This window comes from Kryptolebias marmoratus, linkage group LG21, assembly GCF_001649575.2.
Source record: "Kryptolebias marmoratus isolate JLee-2015 linkage group LG21, ASM164957v2, whole genome shotgun sequence".
NCBI lineage: Eukaryota > Metazoa > Chordata > Actinopteri > Cyprinodontiformes > Rivulidae > Kryptolebias > Kryptolebias marmoratus.
The window spans coordinates 3,872,914-3,895,369 of record NC_051450.1 but is presented as its reverse complement, the minus strand read 5'-3'; the positions used below and the strand labels follow the sequence as shown (position 1 = coordinate 3,895,369).

At 38.2% G+C, this 22,456-nt stretch overlaps 1 protein-coding gene across 1 annotated transcript in view; it reads left to right on the top strand.

Moving 5' to 3' along the window:
* kcnh2b (potassium voltage-gated channel, subfamily H (eag-related), member 2b) overlaps positions 1–18,351 on the top strand; it is a 235,656-nt gene extending 217,305 nt beyond the window's left edge. The window contains exons 13-22 of the mRNA XM_017433948.3: positions 3,763–3,962; positions 7,595–7,847; positions 8,642–8,835; positions 9,009–9,111; positions 9,532–9,680; positions 9,824–9,968; positions 10,056–10,245; positions 15,856–15,961; positions 16,054–16,152; positions 16,684–18,351. Coding sequence (XP_017289437.1) covers positions 3,763–3,962; positions 7,595–7,847; positions 8,642–8,835; positions 9,009–9,111; positions 9,532–9,680; positions 9,824–9,968; positions 10,056–10,245; positions 15,856–15,961; positions 16,054–16,152; positions 16,684–17,091 — 1,847 coding nt within the window. The 3' untranslated portion in view covers positions 17,092–18,351. The remainder of the gene's footprint in view (positions 1–3,762; positions 3,963–7,594; positions 7,848–8,641; positions 8,836–9,008; positions 9,112–9,531; positions 9,681–9,823; positions 9,969–10,055; positions 10,246–15,855; positions 15,962–16,053; positions 16,153–16,683) is intronic.
* The last annotated feature ends 4,105 nt before the right edge of the window (positions 18,352–22,456 follow it).

The window sequence follows — 22,456 nt, the reverse complement described above, 5'->3', positions numbered from 1 at the left end:
CCATGCACCCTCAAGGACCCTGCTGAGGGTATAGAGCTGGTCCAGTGTTCCACGACCAGGATGAAAACCACACTGCTCTTCCTGAATCCGAGGTTCGACAATCCGACGGACCCTCCTCTCCAAAACCCCCGAATAGACCTTACCAGGGAGGCTTAAGAGTGTGATCCCTCTGTAATTGGAACACATCCTCCGGTCCCCCTTTTGTGTCTTTGTATCCTGTCATTATTCCCTTGTCCTCTGTTATCACTTGTTTACCTGCCACACCCATCTCCACCTGCTCTTAGTTATCACTCACCTGTGCTCACTTCCCCTAATTAACCTCTGCTTCCAAAACCTGTTTATTTCCTCCATTTAATTGCTGGTCCATTGTCATTTTCACTCGCTGTCTGATTCCCCTCATGTCTGCCTCTGATTTTGTATTTTGTTTTGTTTTGCTGCCTCGTCAGTTCAGTTGAATAAAGGTTGAAAAGGATTTGCAAATCATCATATTCTGTTTTTATTTATGTTTTACACAACATCCCAACTTCATTGGAATTGGGGTTGTACAATTTACATTAGCAGCAGGACAGGTTTTATCATTAGCAAGGTGTTTATTTAATCCACATCTGAAGCAGTAACATTGTTTTTTATGACTTGATTGTTTATAATGAACATGGGATGCAGGAATACATGTTTGAGGTGTTCAAGCCCACCCTTTTCCTCGAAAACCAGCATGTGCTTCATTCACAGCCTGTACCTGTGTGGTCAGGACTGTACTAGCAGCTGAGAACAGTGTAGCATTTTTAACTGCTGCTTCCACTTGACAAGCACTAGTTAGGGTTTTGTCCAGTGAGAGGCCCTCCTCCAGCAATAACTTATACCTCACAGCACTGAGATAAGTGTTAGATATGAGCTGATCTTTGATAAGTTTACTTTCCATCACTTAAAAGCAACACGGAGCAACCAGAGCTCTGAGCTCTGCAACATATTGGCTCACAGTTCTAATTGCGTGTTGAACACAGTGTCCGAATACCATTCTGCACGCCAACACATTAACTTCGGGGACAAAATGTTTTCAGTTGTACCCATGGCTTCACAAATGCTGTATGTTGCTCTGTTAGTGTATAGAACAGGGGCTGTGGCTCTGGTCCTAAGCAGTGTAAACAAATGGCTCGTAGTCTTTCATCTGACTATTTGTTATTATGAACACATAATTCCTGAACATTCTCCGCCACGTTGTAAATGGTATAGGAGGCTCACCAGCATAATGCAGGAACATCCATGGACTTTGTACTGAAGCACTCGTCCTTTGTTGACAGTTTTGTTGTGGTAGTGGTTGTAAATGAAATAAGGAGATGGCCTGTAAAACTCACAAACTTTATTACAAACAAGCTCTCATGCCATTATAGAACTCCTTCAATCTTCTCTTTATCTGCTGTCCTAACACATGCTCTTCTGCCCCATGCTGCATGCAAAATAGAGTTGATCTATATCCTAGTGCATGACATTGGGTGCTGCAGCTTGTGATGTAAGAGCGTTGGACATTTAGATGCAATAAACATTTTATTATTATTAATTCTTTACAATTGTGTGACTTACCCATGGACATACTAATAGAACAAATGTCTTTGCCTTCTCTTTCTGTTGGGAATTGAAGCCAGCAGGACTTGTTTTATGGATGCTGCCATGTTGTATTTTCAGAACCAGCATCTGCACACTAGTGATGTAGAGATATAAGTCCTGCCTTCTCCCCTGCATACAGTAGTGGTATCATGAGCTTTCTTTTAAGCATGAAATAACTAATTACAGCTAAAAGTTTTAGAAAAACGAATATTTGAACTTACAGCAACAAGGTTAAGAACTATGTAAATCAACAAGTGTCAGCGCCTGAAAAAAATCTGTGTTATGTTTTATTTTGTAACAAGGGCAATGTCCGGTTCGGTTGTATGAAAGAGGCAGGATTTAAAACTTGTTCTGGAACCATGTGTCATTCAAGCTTCAACTTAAGGGTTCCATTCTGAGGTCTCCTTATTTTTAATAGTCTATGGTTGCACCTAGATATTTATTAACCACTTCGAATATCTAAAGCATTCTGGCTATTTATTACATTCTAAACTGTGTATTACGGATTAATGCAACACATGCACATGTATTAACGAGGTCCATTACAGGGGGACATGAAAACACCACACAGAAAGGCCTAATTCAAACCCGAGATATCATTGCTGTGAAGCAACACAAAACACATCTCAAACAAATCAATTCCAGACAAATTGAAGCTACAGTAAATATGACAATGATACAAACATATTGATCTTTAAAAAAAATAGTCTTTGCTCTTGGCCGTGAAAGACATGTGCATGGTTCAAGAAGCTGTTCTTGTTGTCACTATCATTTCTTTCTAGCCAGAAGAGACAAATAAAAGTGACAGTATTGGACTTTCTGACTTTGTGCTTAGAGCCATCACAACTAATTAATTGTGTAAACCAACACAAAACTACAATGAGTGTTTGATTCTTTAGCTTTCTGAAAGACAAGAAAGTTTGATGAATGTAGTTAGTTTAGCTTACAACCCAAAGTCTGCTGACTGACTGCAGTTTTGAAGAGGAGCACCTGAACTACAAACCTTCAGTAGAAGAACCACTGCCTCCCGCTGTCCAGTTGTCACCTGCTGTTTCTGGCTGTCCAACCACCACCCGTCGTCTTCTGCTGTCCAACTGCCACCTCTTGCTGTCCAGATGGAAAACTCCTTGAAGAAGACTGGAAGACTGTCCGAATGGAAGACTCCTTGTCATCATTGTAAAGCTTGCAGGTTCCCTCTGTGAAATCTGGGGCTCGAGTTCCCATTAGCATTACTCCAGTCTAAAAACAATTGTGTTTCCAAACCGGTACTCTTGTTAACCAAACTAGCTTTTTCTCCTGCTTTATTTTCACTGATAAACACTGTGACAGTAACCTCCTCAGTGTCCTACAGGCTATGTCACCAACCGAGGAGGTAACCACCAATACCCCACTTTGGGATTTTGACACAAAAACTCTGAAAACAAGTTATTAATATTTTAAATAAGAGAAATAGACCTTAACTATAAGAAAATCATAAAAAACATTATTTTTGTATTTTATTTCATGTCTCTTTTAAATAAGCAGACTGACTGATTACACCTGTGGTGCTGATTACAGGACATACCTTAATATGTCCCTATGGTCAAATTATTTTCAATCTTTTCTAGAGCTACAATACTTTTTAAGAAGACCAATTTCATTAGTTTGTTTTTTAAAATAATTCTGTTGAAACAAAATGCAAAAGCAATGACTGATATTTTCATTAGCTGATATTTAGTATTTTTTTTCTTTGTATTATTTTTATCATTTTCAAATCATTTTAGAACCCATTGGGGATGTTCTGTCTTTAACACAAAGGTAAAAACTAACAGCTGTGAATGCTGACTCAGCACACAATAAACCTTTATAACTGAGTTTAACTTTTCTTCAGCAGATATCCAGCCTGCAGCACTGCTGGCTTTAACTAAGGATGCTACACAGCACTTACCAAGATGGCAACAAAAATCCTGTCTCATTATTATTCACTGTACTGTGGGTGGCCATTCCTGTGTATTTCTGTTTCAGCGGTCAAATAAAAACAGTCATATAAATGTGACGGATATAATGAATGGACTATAAAGATTATGAAAGCACTACATGTCTTAACTCTTTGTTAAAGTTTTTTTCCTCTCTCACTTTCCCTCAAATCACACTCCCCTCGCCATCCCCTCCAACCTCTAGCCCTTATGTACGCTAGCATCTTTGGGAATGTGTCAGCCATCATCCAGAGGTTGTACTCAGGAACCGCTCGCTACCACACCCAAATGTTACGAGTCAGGGAGTTCATCCGTTTCCATCAGATTCCCAACCCTCTCAGGCAGAGGCTGGAGGAGTACTTCCAGCACGCCTGGTCCTACACCAATGGTATTGACATGAATGCAGTAAGTAATGACCCACATACACCCAGATCCTGTGTGTTCTGTTATTATTATAAGAATGTTAATCATTGTTGCTCACTTGAGAAACATACAAAGCCAGACTTCTGCATTATGAAGAGAATCCGGAGGCTGTCTTACTTTAATTGTTGAAAATCATTACTAAAAACAAGCTGGATGAGAGTCTGGAGCTAGTAGTTATCTCCAGCGGTCATTAGCCAAGAGGCAGGGTACATTTTTGACAAGTCAGCAGTTCATGACAAAAAATAATTTTGATTTTAAAGCACTGTGATCCTGCCTCTGCCTGCAGAAGCACTAGTGTGACACACTCTGGCTCTCATTCAGCCAGTTCAATGGTAGCTGGGATAATAACACACTTAGAGAGTCATCAATTTACTTGTTTCAGGGTAAACTTCCCCCACAGTCCAAGCTCTTTTAGTTATTGTCAGAAGGTGAAAGAGCAGTAATGATTTTGCCTGTCTGTCATGAGTTTGTAAACACTTTATAAATTATTCCCACTTATTTATGAAACAGATATAAATCCCTGTTCGTACACTGAAGAAGGCTAATGATTTGGCAAGATAAAGTTGTTTTTCTTTCTTTCAGCTGCTCCCTTCTTCAGGAGTTGAACATAGAAAGTGAAATTTCCACTAATCACCCTTACAAAAAAATCCCACGAAATTCACATGTGATCACATGCGATTCCCATTTTCCACATGTGGTTCACATAATCCACAAAAAAATCACGTTTTCACATGTGATCACATGTGAAAGTCATGTGATTTTCATGGGACTTTTTTGTAAGGGCAGCAGCCTTCAGACTGCAGCCCTGACCACCGAGCTACCGCAGCCTGTTACTGGCTGTACATCCACAACTCATTGGCTTTTGAAATCAGTCCAATTTAAGATGGACTGATTTCAAAAGATTTCAAATGGACTGATTTAAGACATCAGATCTAATTGACATTATACAACAAAAATGACTTTAATTCAGCCAATTTTGTAGATATTGAGATAAAAAAAACTGGTGTGGTAGTAGGTAGGACAGATCCACAACACATATTCTGAGTGCAGAATACGTGCAAGATTGTTTGTTTATTTTGAACAAAGTCAATAAAAAAACAAGAATACATATATATATATATATATATATATGTACACACACAGATACATACATTTTAAAGAAAGAAAGAAAAAAAACTGTTTTGCAACATAAGAATTAGTCTTTTTCTTTTGCTACCATACTTGTCTGAAAATTGGGCAATATCTTTCTTTAAAATGTTGCAATTACCTATTTGCAGTTAGGTAGGTAGGTAGGTAGGTAGGTAGGTAGGTAGGTAGGTAGGTAGGTAGGTAGGTAGGTAGGTAGGTAGGTACATTTATTTATATAGCACTTTTCAGCACGAGGCGACTCAAGTTCTGTCAGTTCTGTCTGTCTCTTAGCAAATATCTCATTTAATCACTGGACAGATTTTAATCAAACTGAACGTTATCACTGGATGAACCTCTGAAACTGATTAACTTTAGGAGTCCACCCATTTCAAGATGTGTGTTACATGATATTGACCTAAAAAGTCTTTAATTCCGTCAGTTTTAAAGATATTGCACTACAATCTGCTGCTGTTCACACAATAAAAAATGAGCTTAGTCTAAGACTCTGGAATAAAAATGTGTTCAATCTGCATTCCTTCAAGGAATGCAAGGCTTTTATTAAATGTTGGCAATCAAAAGTCACAAAGTTTTTCTGCCAAATAATTCTTCTTGTAGCATGTAGGGCTACACAGGGCCACACTTTTATATAGCAATACAAAATAGTTTGTTTCCACTCAGTCGGACAAAATGCTTATTCTGAGTAGAGTCTTTGAATGTTTGAGCAAGAGAAAATGTCATTGTTCAATTATTTGATATTTTTAATAAAAAAAGAACCACACTAGTTTGTTTCTGAGAATATGCTAGGTGTAAGTCTATTACTAAAGGTGAAGAACAGCTTTACAGGTATGTAAAGGTGTTCTTGCTCCAGCCTAAGAGTGCCTGACTCCCAAGGCTGTGCTATTATTTATGACTTTTTTCCCTCATCAAGATAAATTGATGTGCCATTTGTTGTTGCTCTACTATCAATCATAACTTCTTACCTTATAAAAGATAATGCATGATCACTCTCCACACACCTCATAGGTTACACTCAGTTTTGTGCGTTCATGATAAATGGATGTAGTTTAAAATCTCTGAGGTAGCGAAAGCCAGGGAAATGAATGGGAATAAGAGGAAAGGGACAGAGAGTTTTATAAATAGTGCATTCTTGCTCTGTGAAGTCAGCTGTAGTACTTTAAAGAGCTGGTGGTGAGCTCTTTCTATTATTTAAACCCACTGAGCCTGCTGACCCACTCTGGGAAATACAATTTTACCTAATTCTGCAACATAACCAAAATAAATCAACCTGTAGATATGAGGATTTGAGTTATTTTTGTTGGTTTATTGTTTCTGTAATTCTGTTTCATTTCTTGTTGTTTCTGTGTTTTGTTTTGTTTTTTTGCTGTAAGTTGTTGTGGTGTCTCGCTCCCTGTGCCCTCTGTGTCTTTTCCTCAGTTCATTACTTGTTTGTCTGCACCTGTCCCCACCTGTCCCCACCTGTGTCCACTTACAATCACCCTCTGCTTTTAAAACCAGTTCATCTTCTTCACTTCCCCATCGGCTCATTGTTCTCACGTGCTGTCCAGTTTTCCTCGTGTTCCCTGCAAGGTGGTTTTGTGTAAGTTTGCTTTTTAGTTTTGCTGCCACGTCAGCATTTTGTTTTTTTCGGATTTCTTTAAATTAATGAGTTTTTCTTTGGAGTTCCTCCTGTGTCTGCATTTTGGGCCCAAATCCTTGCCATAAATCTGACAAAAGACCCTTTTAAAGTTGGAAAAACTCAACCTATCTTGGTGTTTCTTCTATTCATTGCTAAAATCAGAAAGGATTTAATAGCTTCGAAGTTTGTTCAATGTAAAAAGTAATGTCATGCGGAGTGTCATGCAAAATTACAAAATTTCCTGCTTAGAGTATGTGCTGGGAATGACTTTCATCTCCTACCAGATCAGATTTTACCTTAATGTTTGTAAAATTGACTAAATTATATCTATTTTTGTATGTTTAAGGTAGGTTGGCTGTGCCGGACATCTTGGGATTGAATCCAAATGTTAATCAGTTGTAGACTTACATCTAACGATTACTTTCTGCAAGTTTCTTAAAAATTTGTCTAGGAGTTCATGAGATATTTTGGTTTCAGACAGATACATGAACATACACGCACACACAGATATGGGCAAAATCATTACCATTATCTTTCACCTTTTGGAGGCTGGCAGTACTGAAGGGATGTTTTTGTCAATGTTTGATGTCTACTTTTATTTATAATTAAAATTATATATTTAACATAAACCTTATGTTCTTGACTTGTGTGTTTTGGTATTGTTGGTTCTCTCTGATTTAACTCACCACTGTTGTTATTCACTCTGCTTCAAACATTTAAATGTTTTTCTGTACCTTTTCTGATTTTACCTAATTTTTTTCCTTATATTGTATTTCTTCCTGTTCCCTCTCTCATCATTGTCTTCTGTGTGCATTTTTTCTCCTGGTGTTGCCCCACTTCCACTCTACAGGTATTGAAAGGTTTTCCAGAGTGTCTCCAAGCAGATATCTGCCTCCATCTGAACCGATCTTTGCTCCAGAACTGTAAGGCTTTTAAAGGCTCTACTAAGGGCTGCCTCAGGGCTTTGGCCATGAAGTTCAAGACCACCCATGCACCCCCAGGTGACACGCTGGTTCACGCTGGGGATGTCCTCACGGCCCTTTACTTCATTTCCAGGGGATCTATCGAGATCCTCAGAGGAGATGTGGTGGTAGCTATCTTAGGTAAATAAATGTTATCTCTTATCTTAAGTTTCTTAACTGCTATTTTGTTCAGGGTTGCGGGGAAGCTGGTGCCTACCATATCTCCAGCAGTCATTGTGACCCTGGATAGATCACCAGTCCATCAGCTGGTCACATAGAGACAAACTACACAGAAATCATTCTCCTGCTCACTCACACTATGACACTGTGGGATGTTTTTGGTCTGTGGGAGTAAACCAAAACATCCAGAGACAATCCACACACAGAGGAGGGGGGACGACATACAAACCCCATACAAAAAGGTCACAGCTGGGTTATAAACCTACAACTTTCTTGCTGTGAAGTGGAGGCTCTAACACTGCACTGCTGTTCAAAATCTCTGTTATAACTTAACACATAATATAGCTCCGAAAGTCTTGGTACTTTTAGGTGGGTAGCATGTAACTCTGGTTGTACGGTAAGATTGTGGAAATAGGATGAATACTTTTGGACCACACTGTAGGTCTGTGCATATAAAAATGCAGTTTTGGTTCTAACTAGCTGGTGTGGAGTATTGAAGGCTTTAGCTCTTATGGGATCATTTCTGTCGGCTGTTGTATTCTGTGAGCTCTGAGCTGTTAAACTACTCCTAACAGTATATTGTTTTGTATGATTCAAATGGTTGTGAAACTGAATGAGCATTATACGTTTGCTAAGAGTTGCCAAACTTTACCAACTCTTGATATTTCATTTTTAGTCCTTTAAACAGAGGTAGGCTCTTTTAATCATTTCTCAAAAACATTGTTCTTCACTTTTCTTCTTTCTTCTCTTCACAGGGAAGAATGACATATTTGGTGAACCCATCAACCTGTATCCCCGACCTGGTAAATCCAATGCTGATGTGAGAGCTCTTACTTACTGCGACCTCCATAAAATTTTAAGAGAAGATGTTTTGGAGGTGCTAGACATGTATCCTGAGTTTGCAGATCACTTCTGGAACAACCTGGAAATCACCTTCAACCTCAGAGATGTAAGTTTCTTAAAAACACACAATCACAGGGGAAAAACATCTGTAAAACAAATATAGGGTGTCCTTTATATATATATATATATATATACATACATGAATTGATGCTAAGTTTTTTGATGAGTTTAATACACTGTAATACACTTTTTAATAGAGAATGCTGATTTTTGTTCCAGACGAATATGATCCCAGGCTCTCCAAGCAGTGATGACTCCACCTGTGGGGGATTCAACAAATTACGAAGACGAAAATTATCATTTCGAAGACGTACCGAAAAAGGTCATTTGTCCTCTGTTGATTGTGCATCACACTTTAGTTTATTAATGCTAGTATTTCTAACAACTGAGGCATTTATATTCTTCAGTTTCTTAGATTAATAGGCCTACATAGGAAGAGGTAAAAATCTGATTTCCACATGCTCTCTTCCAAATTTTACCTCAGTTATTTAAAAAAAAGCCTCACTTTAGCATGTTACACAACTACAGAGTAAGAGCTAAAATAATTGAATACAATGAAAAAATTGGTAGAACAAATTGTTAAAAACAGGATATTAAATTAATTTGAACAAAAGTAGCAAAAAAAATGTTTTTACATCTCAGTATTCATTTAAGAAAACATAGTAAACTGTGTTTAATTTGTTCAGTTGAATGAACTCTATTCATTTTTTGTTGTTGTTCATCTTTGTCCACGTCTGTGCAGATGATGCTGGAGAAATTAAAAAGTCCCAAAAAGCTACAAGGCAAAGACAGAAGGAGGCAGCCAGCAACAAAAAAGATAAGAAGGAAGTCGCTAAGAGACAATGGGGGGAACGTCAAAGGTCACCTTCTCCAAACTCCAGTGGAGATGAGGTATTATGCCACATTAACATTATGGCTAGTTTAAATCATTTCATATGCTTCTGTGTTTTATTTTGTGGTTTTCATACACCAAAACAATAAATGAAAACTAAAATTAAAAAACTAAAAACAATACTCTGAATCTACTCTAACAGGGGGATGGGTCAATCAGGACTGGCTTCACTCCAACACCTACCATGCTGGAGACTTTGAAGACTCAAGTCCCACTCAGAAACTTTAGGGAGAATACTGAGGGTGATGGGGATCCCAAAACTGGAAACACATGCAATGCCCTTTCAGGTAAACCTCCGCTGAAAAGCATCCCACTATCATCACTGAAATCATCACTCCCTGATGTATAACATACTGGTTCTGTGCTACCTTCAGGAGCATTCTCTGGGGTGTCCAACATTTTTAGTTTCTGGGGGGAGAACCGAGGGACTAGTCGATACCAGGAGGTCCCCAACAGCAACATTGCCTCGCTTCCGCACCTGAATACGTCGCTGCACAGCATGAGTCAACAGAAACGCTGTCAGCTAGATACACGTTTGGACTTGCTGCAGAAACAGCTCAACAGGTACAACTAGCAGAGGGGGTGGAGTTCCATGTGTTTCCTCAGGTTTCTGTGTGTCATGGTAGAAAAGGAATTGGTTTGGCCCCTAAGTCTGCTCACCACTCTCCTAGAAATTGTTATCAGTCAATATACCTGTTCTTTATTTCTGTGATTATGTTTGCTTTATCATTGTGGGATTTGATCATTTATTTACTGTATTTTCTGAATTTCCCCTGCTCTGGCAGCATCTCATCTTGCGCTTAGGTTTTTTGTTGTAGTTGCTTGTTTAGTGTTATGGAATTTTCTTTAAGAAGGAGGACAACAGAGAGTTCTGTCTTTCAGGATTTTCTTTAAGTTGTACAGCTGAGAGTTCATTCAACTGACCAGAAGTCAGCAGAATGAAATCTGAAGCACACAACAGGTCACTATTCCTTTATAGGCTTGTAGGTTTTACCCCTGAAAAGCAGGGAAATTGTAAGAGAAATGATCACAGGAGACGAAATCACTGCTCTTCCACTCACTCGCTTGTATTGAGTGTTCATTTCAGAAAACAACACAAAATTATCAAAACCAATAGTAATGTGCTGATGAAAGCAGCTTGTAGCATTTTACATCACCTTTGCATTAACTAATTAAATACAGAACACAAGATCGCCTACTTTTACTACTTTTGTATGATCCTTTTTACTGTAAATTATTGAAATTGTGTTTTTAGACATATTCCAAAACAAGCATTTCACATTAAATGTATTCAACAGTTTTAAACATTTTACTCTTAAATATTTAGGTAATGTTTTAATAGCACGGTCAAAACTAACTTTTAAAGCATGAAATAAAACTATTTCCAATCAAGATAATGAAGAAAACACATTGCTTGTACTAACTGTACACAATTTAGAAGTAAGGTAGTACGTTACTCTTATTTAAAGAAATCAAACCGTCAGACGCCATTCTCTTAAGTTTTATCCCATTATTTACCTGAAAAGCAGGGAAATGGTAAGAGAAATTATCACAGGAGATGAAATCACTGCTCTTCCACTCATTCGCTTGTATTGAGTGTTGAAAAGAGCACGCAAGTCCCCCCTAGTGGATCCTAGTGGTTATGACATAAACCTACTCTTCTTCCAGATGATTTGTTTAAGTCTTTTGCACATCTTAATTCACACTGAGTAATGCAGATAATCAAGATAAATTAACCAAATATTAATAATCAAATTGATCAGCATTATACCCTGCAACATAGGCAGATCCTAGTAAATTTCTATACAGTCAGGAGGGGTCAGGGGGGAGCAAAGGGTCAGATAGCTGACTAAAACACACAAGATAACACAGACATCCTGGCACCCTAAATAAGAATAAAGGCATTCTAAACTAAACTAAATCACGGTGAAAATTAATGCTCTGTGTTTTTCCACAGTTCATCAAGGGGTCACATGCAGCAAGAATCACTGAAACAGTTTTTATTTCCATTACATTAGTTTTTCTTTTTCAACAAATTCCCTGGATACTAAATGGACTATCTAAGATGGCTGAGTCAGGTCTTCTGGATGAGTTCTTCTTAGTTGAAACTTTTCGTCTTTTATCCAAGACTTTTATCAACTAAAAATAACCAGTTCAGAGGACTTGATTCAACCATGTTAGATTGTTCTACCTGGATTATTGAGCATGCATTAGGATATATGGACTGCACTTATATAGTGCCTTTCTAGCCAACCAGGCTACTCAAAGTACTTTACAACACAATCTGTGTCCTCATGTACCCAGCCACACACACCCTAGCACCATAAAAAGCTAGTCTGAATAAATCATTCCATAAAGTCTAATCAGTGTTTTAAAGTCAACTTGGCACACATCGGAGGCAATGAGGGGTTCAGTGTCTTGCCCAGGGACACTTCAACATGAGACTGCTGCCAGGAATCAAACCTCCAACTCTCTCATTGGAGGACAACTGCTCTAACCACTGATCCACAGCCACCCACACTGTGAACTTCCTGCTTCTTGTTTGCTGTTCACCTACATTTGGGTCCATTCAACCACTTATTTTATGGCAGAAGGATCTATACAGATACAGCGGATAAATATGTTTCCCCTTTAAAGCTCTTCACCAGGGAAGCAGCCATGGCCTAATGCCTCATTATGTTGAGAAAAAAAGATTGGCCACATGCCCTCTGGTTGTCCTGAAGAAACCAACCACAGGGAAAACCAACAGTTGGAGGCAACCCTGGGCTATCCTCTGACCAATGATGACTGATGAAAAGAAGCAGAACTCATTTTTCTGACAGACCCACCTGGTGGTACATAACAGTGCAGCAGCTTCTCAGCTACTTATTCAAGCTAGTTCTAAATTGTGTGCAATTAGGTATGGCCCAAGTGAATGTTTACAATTTTTTGTTCCCACATTAGCAGTTAAACCAGAGGCAAAACTTTTGTTGGAAAGATTGCAGATTTTGAGGTCAGCAGTCTGTAGAAGCAAAACACCATGGCTCAGAGAACCCACAAAGAGAGTTGCACTCATACATGAAAAGGAGGCAAACTGGGCTGAAGGCTAATAACAAACCTGGGGTATCATTTATAAAACTGGCATATGCATAAAATGGGGCCTGAAACTTGCGTACGTCACAAAGTTTGTGATCTATATACGCTTGTTTTGGAGACGAGGAAACTGGCGACACAGATGGTGAAGTGGGGCATTAAAGCCACACTGTGTCCTGATTCCTCTCAGATATTTAATTTCACTGCATAATCAAACTTTAATCTTAGATTGACTTTATTATAAGCTTTCAAAACAGCAGCATTATTTATTCTTCCGCTGGTTTTTCCCCAACACATTCTGCTCCCTTGATGATCACCAGGGTGGTGTGTATAGAGGACCAAATCTGACATAATTAAAAATAAAAGCAAAAAAGGCTCAATAAATAAATAAAAGACAAAATAAATACATCAATTTCTGCCTCAGTGACATTTAGTTTCTTTGCTCTTTTCTCCGTGGTTGCCATTGGTAACCATGAAATAACATGGATCAGCTGGCTCATTTAAATACACCTTCACATTCATGAGGTGCTTTGCTTTGACCTTTTATGGTTAAATGTGGGCATGTGGAGGGTAGAACCTGAGGCGGGACCTTGTGCGCAAACTTTTAGGTACAGGTGTGATTTTTAAAGGAAAATTGGTTGCTGGTGTGCGTACGCACGGTTTAATAATTTAATAATAATCTGAATTTGTTTTGGTATACGCCATTTTCGCTCTTTGGTTGTACACACACTTTTAGTATGAATCCTACCCAATCTTTTATAAATAAGACCCCTTGGTCTTCCAACATTCTTTCTCGCTAATCATTGAACAAAAACATGGAAATAATGAGGCTCCAACTAAACCGTTACAGATGGATGCAAAGCTGCTGTGTGTTTTTTTTTGACAGAGTTGTGGCTTAGCAACAACATGCCTGATTCAGCTAGCCAGATGAAGAATCTGGTCCTCTCAATCTAGTCAGCTCCTCTAAGTCTGAGGCCATTGTTTTCAACCGTAAAATGGTTGAATCCACTCTTCCGGTCAGGGGTGAGTCTCTGCCCCAAGCAAAGGTGTTCACCAGAGATGATAGGCTGAACCAAGAGATGGATCATTGAATTGGGGCCTCTTCCGCAGTAATGGGGGCATTGCTCCAGTCTGTTGTGATAAAAAAGAAGCTGAGCCGAAAGGCAAAGCTCCTAATTTACTGGTCTGTCTTTGTTCTAATAATAAATAGTAAATAATAATAAACAGACATTACAGTACTCCTCTGTTAAAACATGGTGTCATAAATGCTTTTGTACTTTTCCACTCTAACTGTTAAACACAACTTTAACTTGCATGCAGAAGACAATCATTGAAGCGATTTTATTTTCTATTACACTCCCTCTGGAGGTTTTCCAGGCATGTTTCACTGGAGCAATTTGCTCTGAGAGGCCCAGAACTCTCTGGAGGGATTATACAGACCCTCCAGGATTTTGCGATGTTGCGATCGCAACTATTAACGCAAAATCAAGCAAACCCCGCAAAATCGCATTTTTGTGCAACTTTGACCAAAACACAGCAACTTTCCCGCAACTTTAACCCAATATTTATTGTTTCTAAAGTGATTCGCCACCGTTTCTGCGGTCTAGTGTCTTCTTTGTGGGTTTGTGTAGTGTGGAATACAAAATAACTCACAAAAAAGAGATGTGACGTCACTTCCTGTTAACATTAGAATGCCGGGAGCGTGCAGGAGCAGCGACCGAAGCCAAAATGTGCGCTAATGCTTCACATTTGCCCACAAAGATTTCAGCAAACCAGTTTCCTCCCCAGCTGCAGCTGTTTTGCACGTCCTGCAGTGTAATCATCGAACATAAACGCATCGACAAACACTTTGTGTCTGCAAAACATGTGAGGAGAGCTGCAGACGAGGGACAATCCAGAAATGGTCATGAATGTCAGTTTAGAAGCTATCAAAGTTCTCAAATAAAGCACCTTTTGAGAATGTCAATGTTTGTTGGTAATTATCTTACAAAGCTAGGAAGTATTTTTGGTTTATATATTAAAAGTTATAGTTTTTTATTGATTTTAGTTTAAAAAAAAATTGCAACTTTTAGGAAAATGCCCCTCGAAATCAGGCATTTTAGCCTGCAACAATCACAAAAAATGCCTGTGAAATCCTCTGACCTGGGAACGTCCTGGGATTCCTCAGGAGGAGTTGGAGTATGTTGCTGGGGAGAGGGATGTCTGGGTTTCCATCCTGGACCTGTTGCTTCCACAACCCAACCATGGTTATAAGACATAAAATTGATGGATGAATGAATGCTTTTGGAGCTGATTGAAATAATCTGTAATAAATAAAAAAAGGTATAATCTGCAATAAATTTTAAAAAGTAGGAGAGGAGGACTTTGTATTTAGATCAACAAGCACTGATGTACAAAATGTAGTCTGGTCAGTTTTTATCTGTGAAATGCCACCCATTTCACCCCTGGGAGTTTACTGTTTTGTACATGGTGACTGCTTATATTCCTCTCAAGCAACCAAGCACTAATGTTAGGCTGGCACTAAAGAAATTACATGATCACATCAGTAAGGTCCACCTGGAGGCTTACATCCTGGTAGCAAGGGGTTTTAACCAGACTAAACTGACAGACATTTCACAATGCTTTTATCTGCATGTCTGCATTGCAAGCAGGAAAAAGTACATGCTGGGCCAAGTTCACCCCGATAGGCATACATGGCAGTGTCTTGCATCCACCTTGGCTTCTCTGACCATAACTCCATCTTACTGGTTCCCACACATCAGCTAGTTCTCAAAAACAATAAGATGTGTGTGGACTAGTGAAGCCATTTCTATGCTCTTGAATAGTTTTGAGCTCACATGTCCTGCACATGTCCAATAACTTCAAATGGGCCACAAACAGTGTCAGCATTTTTACGAAAAGCTCACTAGCAACTGTATTTTATGATGAGGCCGAACCATGCAGTCCTCAATGTTGCTGTGGTATAGTGTCCTGACACTTTCTATCACGGGCATATTTTACACGTTTTTAAGCTCTTTCCTTTCAGTTATTTGAATAGATAAACAACATTTAAATTACATGCAAAAAAGTCATAAACAGTTGGTCATCTTACACTGTGTGCAGGTTGGAGAATCGCATGTCAACAGACATTGGAGCGATCATGCAGCTGCTGCAAAGACAGATGGCCCTGGTTCCCCCTGCCTACAGCACGGTTTCTTCACCTCCTCAGGTAGAGATAGTCACCATGTCTGCAGGTGGCTGGATGAATATTTGCAAAGATATAAGGTTAATCTTTACACACGGTGTTTCTTTTCTCTGTAGCCCTCACCCTTCCCTGATCTCAATCCAGAACCAGGTCCAAGAGAGATAGTGGGAGAGAGACAGCCTCTGGAGACAAACACACTGATCTCCCCATCACAAGTGAGGCTTATAGCATTACACTATATATTTTTAGCCTGGTAAAGTTTATTTTGTTGTTCTGATATCAGGACAATCTTCTTAGATAAACAACTTTTTTATAAATTGGCATTTTGTAATATATAGTACAGTACTGTATGTGATTGTATTTTTATATTTTTGTAATTAGTAAGAAATTATTATAATTGAATTAGAATCTGGATATTTTTTGAATTTGCATTTATAATGTGGAATTGTTTATTTTTTTGTTATATAATGCTCTGAGAGTACTTTTGTTGTGAATTGGAGCTTTATAAATAAACTGAATAAAATTTCAACTGAGCAAAAACATATTTTCAGTGACTGTTATCATCCTTCTTTATTTGTAACATTAAAGCCCACAAAGCAATAAACTGACCTGTAAGCTTTGCCATGTTTTAACAATGTGCAGGTACAATCTGAATGATTGCTTAATGATGCTTTTAATAGATGTTTTTTTAACCATTATGAGAGCAGAAGCTGTTCCCACTAACTTTTTAACCACTGTTCCTGCAGATCTTGGACTCCCAAGAATCTGAAGAGTTTTCAGCCAAATCACCTAATTCCATGCAGCCCAAGGAGTCCTGTCTGATCACCTCCAACCAGAACCAGCCTGCACCCCCTGGACTGGACAACCTGGGGCAGCATCTGGAGATGGAACTGGGACTTTGCACCAGGGCTGGCATCATCATATCTGGGGTGACTGCAGGTTCAGAATTAACAACAGAGGTTGAATCAAATATAGGAGAAGGATTAGAATTTGCATCAGGGGTTTGTATAAAGGCTAAGATTAAGACATCTTCTGGGACAGATGTATTGCCTGTGGAGGGTGAAACCCTCAGAAGGCTGTCAGTTCAAGAACCTCAGACAACACTGGATTCACAGACATCACAGAGACATAGCTCTGACCCAGGCGGGAGCTAAGGTAGACATGAAGAGAACGGGGAGGAGACTGGCATAAAGCATGAGCAAGTGAGATGTTCTGTCATTCATTTTCTACTGTTTACCCGACTCCATACACAACTTTGGAGATGAGGTGGGCACCAAATGTACCTAAAACCTGACCCCTTAAGGCACTAAACTACTGCATCTCCACCATAAATCTGCTCGAGGAGAATGAAGCCATGCCAAGAGTTAAGAAAAGGGTTGAGACCTTTTCCTTTCTCTTTCTCTGTCTTTGGGTTCCCTCTTCTGACCTCTCTAGCAGTAAAACCTTTAAACAAAATCAAAAGCCAAGCAGAGATAAGCTTTGTCTTGACATGAACGCGGTCCACCATAATCAGCCCAATCTGGGCCTATTTTTTACTCGCTAATAATAATGCTTTTTTACACCCACATTTAAAAGTCCACTGACTTGCACAAGAATCCCTTTAATACAGTATCCACTGTTGAGTGACTAAAGAGAATAAGCAAAGATAGCAGTAAACAAAATGACTAAAAAGTAGCCATTATGTATTGCACTGAAAATCTTGATAAAGTAAAAATTCTTATTTTATATGTCTATTGCTCTTCCAATAAACTCACTGACTTGATTGGTAAACTGCAGTGTTAGCTGATCTAACATGAGACTTAATATCCCGTTTTGTCAAAGGTACATTCCCCTTTTTGAGTCAAAGCTAATCCTCTTCTTTATACTCTGCACACTAAGAGCACACTGTATCAGCTGGTCTGAACCTCAGAAGTGAGAACTAGAGGGTTTAAGCCATTAATATTTTGGGGTGAACATATCTGCTGCCCTATCCTGAACATGATCTTGTATAGCATGTTTGTGTAGTGTGGCTAATTGGTCAACAGGCAAACTAAGAATGTTTCTATGAGAGCACTGCACCACAACAAACACCAATAGTTATTCAAACAGGAAACCTAAAGGTAGTATCTCACTGGGCTGAAACTGTTGGACATGAGTTGGTGACTTCAAATTGTGAGAATATTCCAAGAAAACATTCAAATTTTCTGTTGCAATCTAACTGAATTCTAAATGCTGCAACCAAGTGAGGAATGTTCAAGTTTTATGTGGCCAATTTTTTTAAATCATGGTTTAGTTTTGTGTGTACAATCTGTAAAACTGTAATCCAGATGGTGCACATTGTCCTATTTCCCACTTTGGCTAACTTTGTACCCACCTTGGCAGGTGCCCCCATGTTTCTGATTTATTCTACAGGGGTACACTTTAGAAATGAAGATAGGCAGATTTGAACCATTATTAAAATAATTATTTATTATTAGTGTGAGTTTTAGTTTTTAACATATTTTCTGTCAAGTGTCAAAATACAGATCTACCACTCTTAAGATGGTTAATAGGCTGTACTTATATAGCACCTTTAGCCAACCAGGCTAGGAAGGCTCAAAAAATCTTTACAACACAATCTTTGCTCTCATTTATGCATCCACACACACACATTCATACAGGACTCTACAGGATCTCTACAAAGCTAATCTGAATAAATCATTTTATAGAGTCTAATGACTGCTTTAGATCATGGAATCGTATCTTCAACTATCTCAGTGGAGGACGAGACCACTCCCCACCCCCTTCAATCATTGAGATAGATTGGAGATGGCTTTGACAAAATCAAGAACGGTTTGAGATGCCTGCAATGATTCTGTGATCATTTTGGAAAGAAAATTGACACAACTGTTTTGTTCAAAAATCCTGCATCAAGACTGTGAGCCTCTGCTTCTTACGTAAGGAAATCCTTGCAGGAGTTTCCTCCTGCAAAGACTTTGAGATATTTTGGAGACTTCCTTACAAATGCCATTCACCAACTAGGCACCAGCAGTTGCAACCTATGAAGATACTACTTTTAGGGACATAATTCCAAGAGCTACTATATTAGTGGCCCTACAGAAAAATGGAAAAGCCGTTCAATCATCAGTCTCTTTAAAGTGACAAAGTCAGCTGTAATTTTAACATCTAGTGTAGGGAAAACAATGTTGAAGAACTCTAGTTTCTCCTTGTTGAATTTACTACCTCAGATTTCATCCATCTTTACTTTTTCACCTTAAGCTTAACCAGGAATGCTTTTATTTTGTACACAAGCTTGTGACATGCAAATATATACAAGTTTGCCAGTTTACAATGACCATCTGAATGCGCTATTATTCTATGTGTAGTACAATATGCAAACACAGGTTAGGAAAAATGAGTCAGTCTGCTGTTTTCTCAAGTGTGTTAAGGTTTGATGCTGTTAGTATATGTGTTAGTCCCTATTTTTGTCTTACACTCCATAGATGCTGGCTTTGTTTGCTTCTGAAGATATGATGCAGGGTCTCTGCATTCTGTTGTCTGGTTAATCCCACACAAGATGTGATACCTTGTTTAAAAAGGCAGATGACACATTTGGTGCGTAAAACACAAACCCTTTAAATTGTTGGTTAAAGTACTGAAAACACAGACATTGACAAACAGCATTGGAGAAAACAGAAAACAGAAAAGTACTTTAGCATTGCTCGATATTAAATGTTAACTTAAGCTCACTGCTTACCATTTTGAGTTTGTCACATAACCATGAGACCAAAAAAAGGTCCAAGAAAGCAAAACTTCATCAAGTACCTGAGGAAAACATGGAACCAGGAGCCACTATGGGAAGAGGACAAGTTCCCTGGTGCAGTGTAATGGTTTAAGCAATGCCCTGCTGGAAAACCTTGGTTTCATGTATCATCTACCTAAACACTGTTGGTGACCAAGTACATACCTGAAGGTGTTAATTAGGCATTTGTATTTCCCAAACCTCAGTTCAACTCACCACTTGTAGCATTTCTCTCACACTTAGGATCTCTTATGAGCTTGATAATTCAGTAGACCTTTAAAGGTCTAGCGTAGTCCATGGCTCGACAAGTCTGAATTGCTGTGGGTTAAAAACGGGACCTATGTAGTAGTAGGCCATTCTATTATGGCTGATATATGTATTTGGCTCATAATTGGATTTGTACATGATATTAGATTGTTAAAGTGGATAGTTGTGTTTTATCAAAACAATGATAAAACTAAACATTCACTGCATAACTGATCCTTACATGTGTCTGTGCTGAACTGAAGGTGATCAGAAAAAGGTTATTTATTTATTTATTTATTTTTCAATCATTCATTTGTTTATATTACTCTATTATTTGGCATGAGAATGGTTGTTTTTATTTAAGAGAAAGAGTAAATGCAATAATTCATGCATAATATATTACCAAATATATATAATTTTCTTTAAAATCCTACTTTTTTCTAAAAAGAAATTACCAGAATAAATAAAATAAAGTCCAAATACATGAGAATAAATAATGAAATCCAAATGCATGAGAGGTTTATAGACATTACAAACTAACGTGCTTCTTAGGGAGAATCTGGGAGTTTATTCAGATACTGCAGAGCAGACAGTCATGTAAAACCAAAACAGATGCAATACTAAATTGTAATTTGCACTAATCAAGGGTGACCTTGGAAAGTAAACATCTATTACATCTTTAATTAGTCTTTCCTGATATAAAATTATACAGATAAAAATTTTCTTGTGCAACACAAGATAGAAAGATATTTAAAAATGAGAGCCTTTTGTTGAAATGCAGCTGTCCTTTAAACAGTTATGACCTGTCATAGTTTAACTTTTAGCACTTTGTTGTTTTTAATCAGGCACACAAGCAATGAAGACTCAGGATTTTGTCGAGGATGTCATGGGTGTCCATTTTCCTTTGTCAAAAAATTAAAATCTAAACAATTGCAGAACAAAGGACATACTCAATGTGACGTTACCAAAGTTCAGTTTTAGTAGAACTCCCCTTTAATAAAGAATTTGGAAGATTGTATTTTGCGACTCATGGGTCAAAATTTTTTGTAGTTTTTTATTTTTTTATGGTGGTTGTGTTTGTGGATCATGGCTAGAATAGTTTCTCATTTTGTCTTAGGTTCATAAAGAGTTTATATAGTGAAGGAAGTGAGGGTTTCTGTTATTTAAACCCCCGTTTTCAATATATATTATTTTTTTCTAGAAGTGATGGATGAACAGTACATATTATTATTTTATTACTATTATTTTCTGTACTTTTTAACCCACCTCCTGAATGCCTGTTTGAGTCTCACAGATGTCTGGACCAGTGCAGCAGTGGCTGTGTATGCACAGCTTATTACAGGCTCTGTGAACATGCAGATTAATATTAAACCAAAGTGATAAAATTCTGTTACAAACCATAAATGGTGGCGTTTAAAGCTTTGCTTGTCTCAGTTTGATAGTAAGGAAGAAAGAAAATAAAGACTATCACTTTGTGAATGTAAGTTTTAGGGTGTGGCTGAGTAATGCAATACCCAGAAACCCAAACTAATGTTGCACCCTAAATAATAAAATGACTTGATGAGGTGTTCAGATTTGGAAAATTCTGAAGCCAGACAATAACTACAGGAGAAGTGTTGATTCATACAGAGTGAAGACTGAGACTTGCTTGGTAATTCTTTTTGATGAAAAGCTCCTATCACCCTGCTTTTTCCCAACAAGTAAAATCTGAGAGACAGGGGATCCCAAAACTGTAGAAACTGACCAAATTTAAGTTCCTCTTACTATTAAACTAATCTTTTTGAGGTTGCATGCTTTACTTTGTTAACACAGCAAAGAAAATCAGTTCATTTTTACCCTTCATTAGGGGTAACTTCCCATATAAAACTTACCAGTGATTGCTCATAAATCTTCAATCACATGGGGTTCATTGTGTTTCTTTTTAGCAGAGACAATAAACACTTTCATAAAACAGCTTAAGCTGGGGCTAATTTGCCTTCTCCACCATCCTGGTGCAATTTATTATTGGACTAAGGTTAGCACTGGAAGTTGAAGGCAAGCCAACAAACGAGGTAGTAACAAAGCCATAACAGTTGACATGTGAAAAGGAAAGCCATGTTTGTAGCTCAATACTGTATATCTATACAGGACATGATCAGCTTAAAGATAGACTGGTCTTTGTAGCCATTTCGCAGAACTGGTTTGTGAATGTGCTTTTTGATTTTCAGGAGTGATCATTTTTTCCATTATGCATACTGTATTTTGTGGTTTGTTAGAGTTCACTAACAGTCACTTTGTGGCATGAACTAAAATATGGTAGTTCTCTTCTAAGAGACAGTATAGGATATGTGTTTGGAATGCATAATATCACAACAGATACAAAATAAGAAGTCAGAAATTATTATGCAGTCCTACACGATTCTCCCTCAAAGACTGGTCTTTACTGCATAGTAGTTTCCCAGCTCTGTTTAAGCTTGTATGAATTCTGATGAGTTCAGAAACCCGTATTTGTACATATTTCAGTCACTTTACAC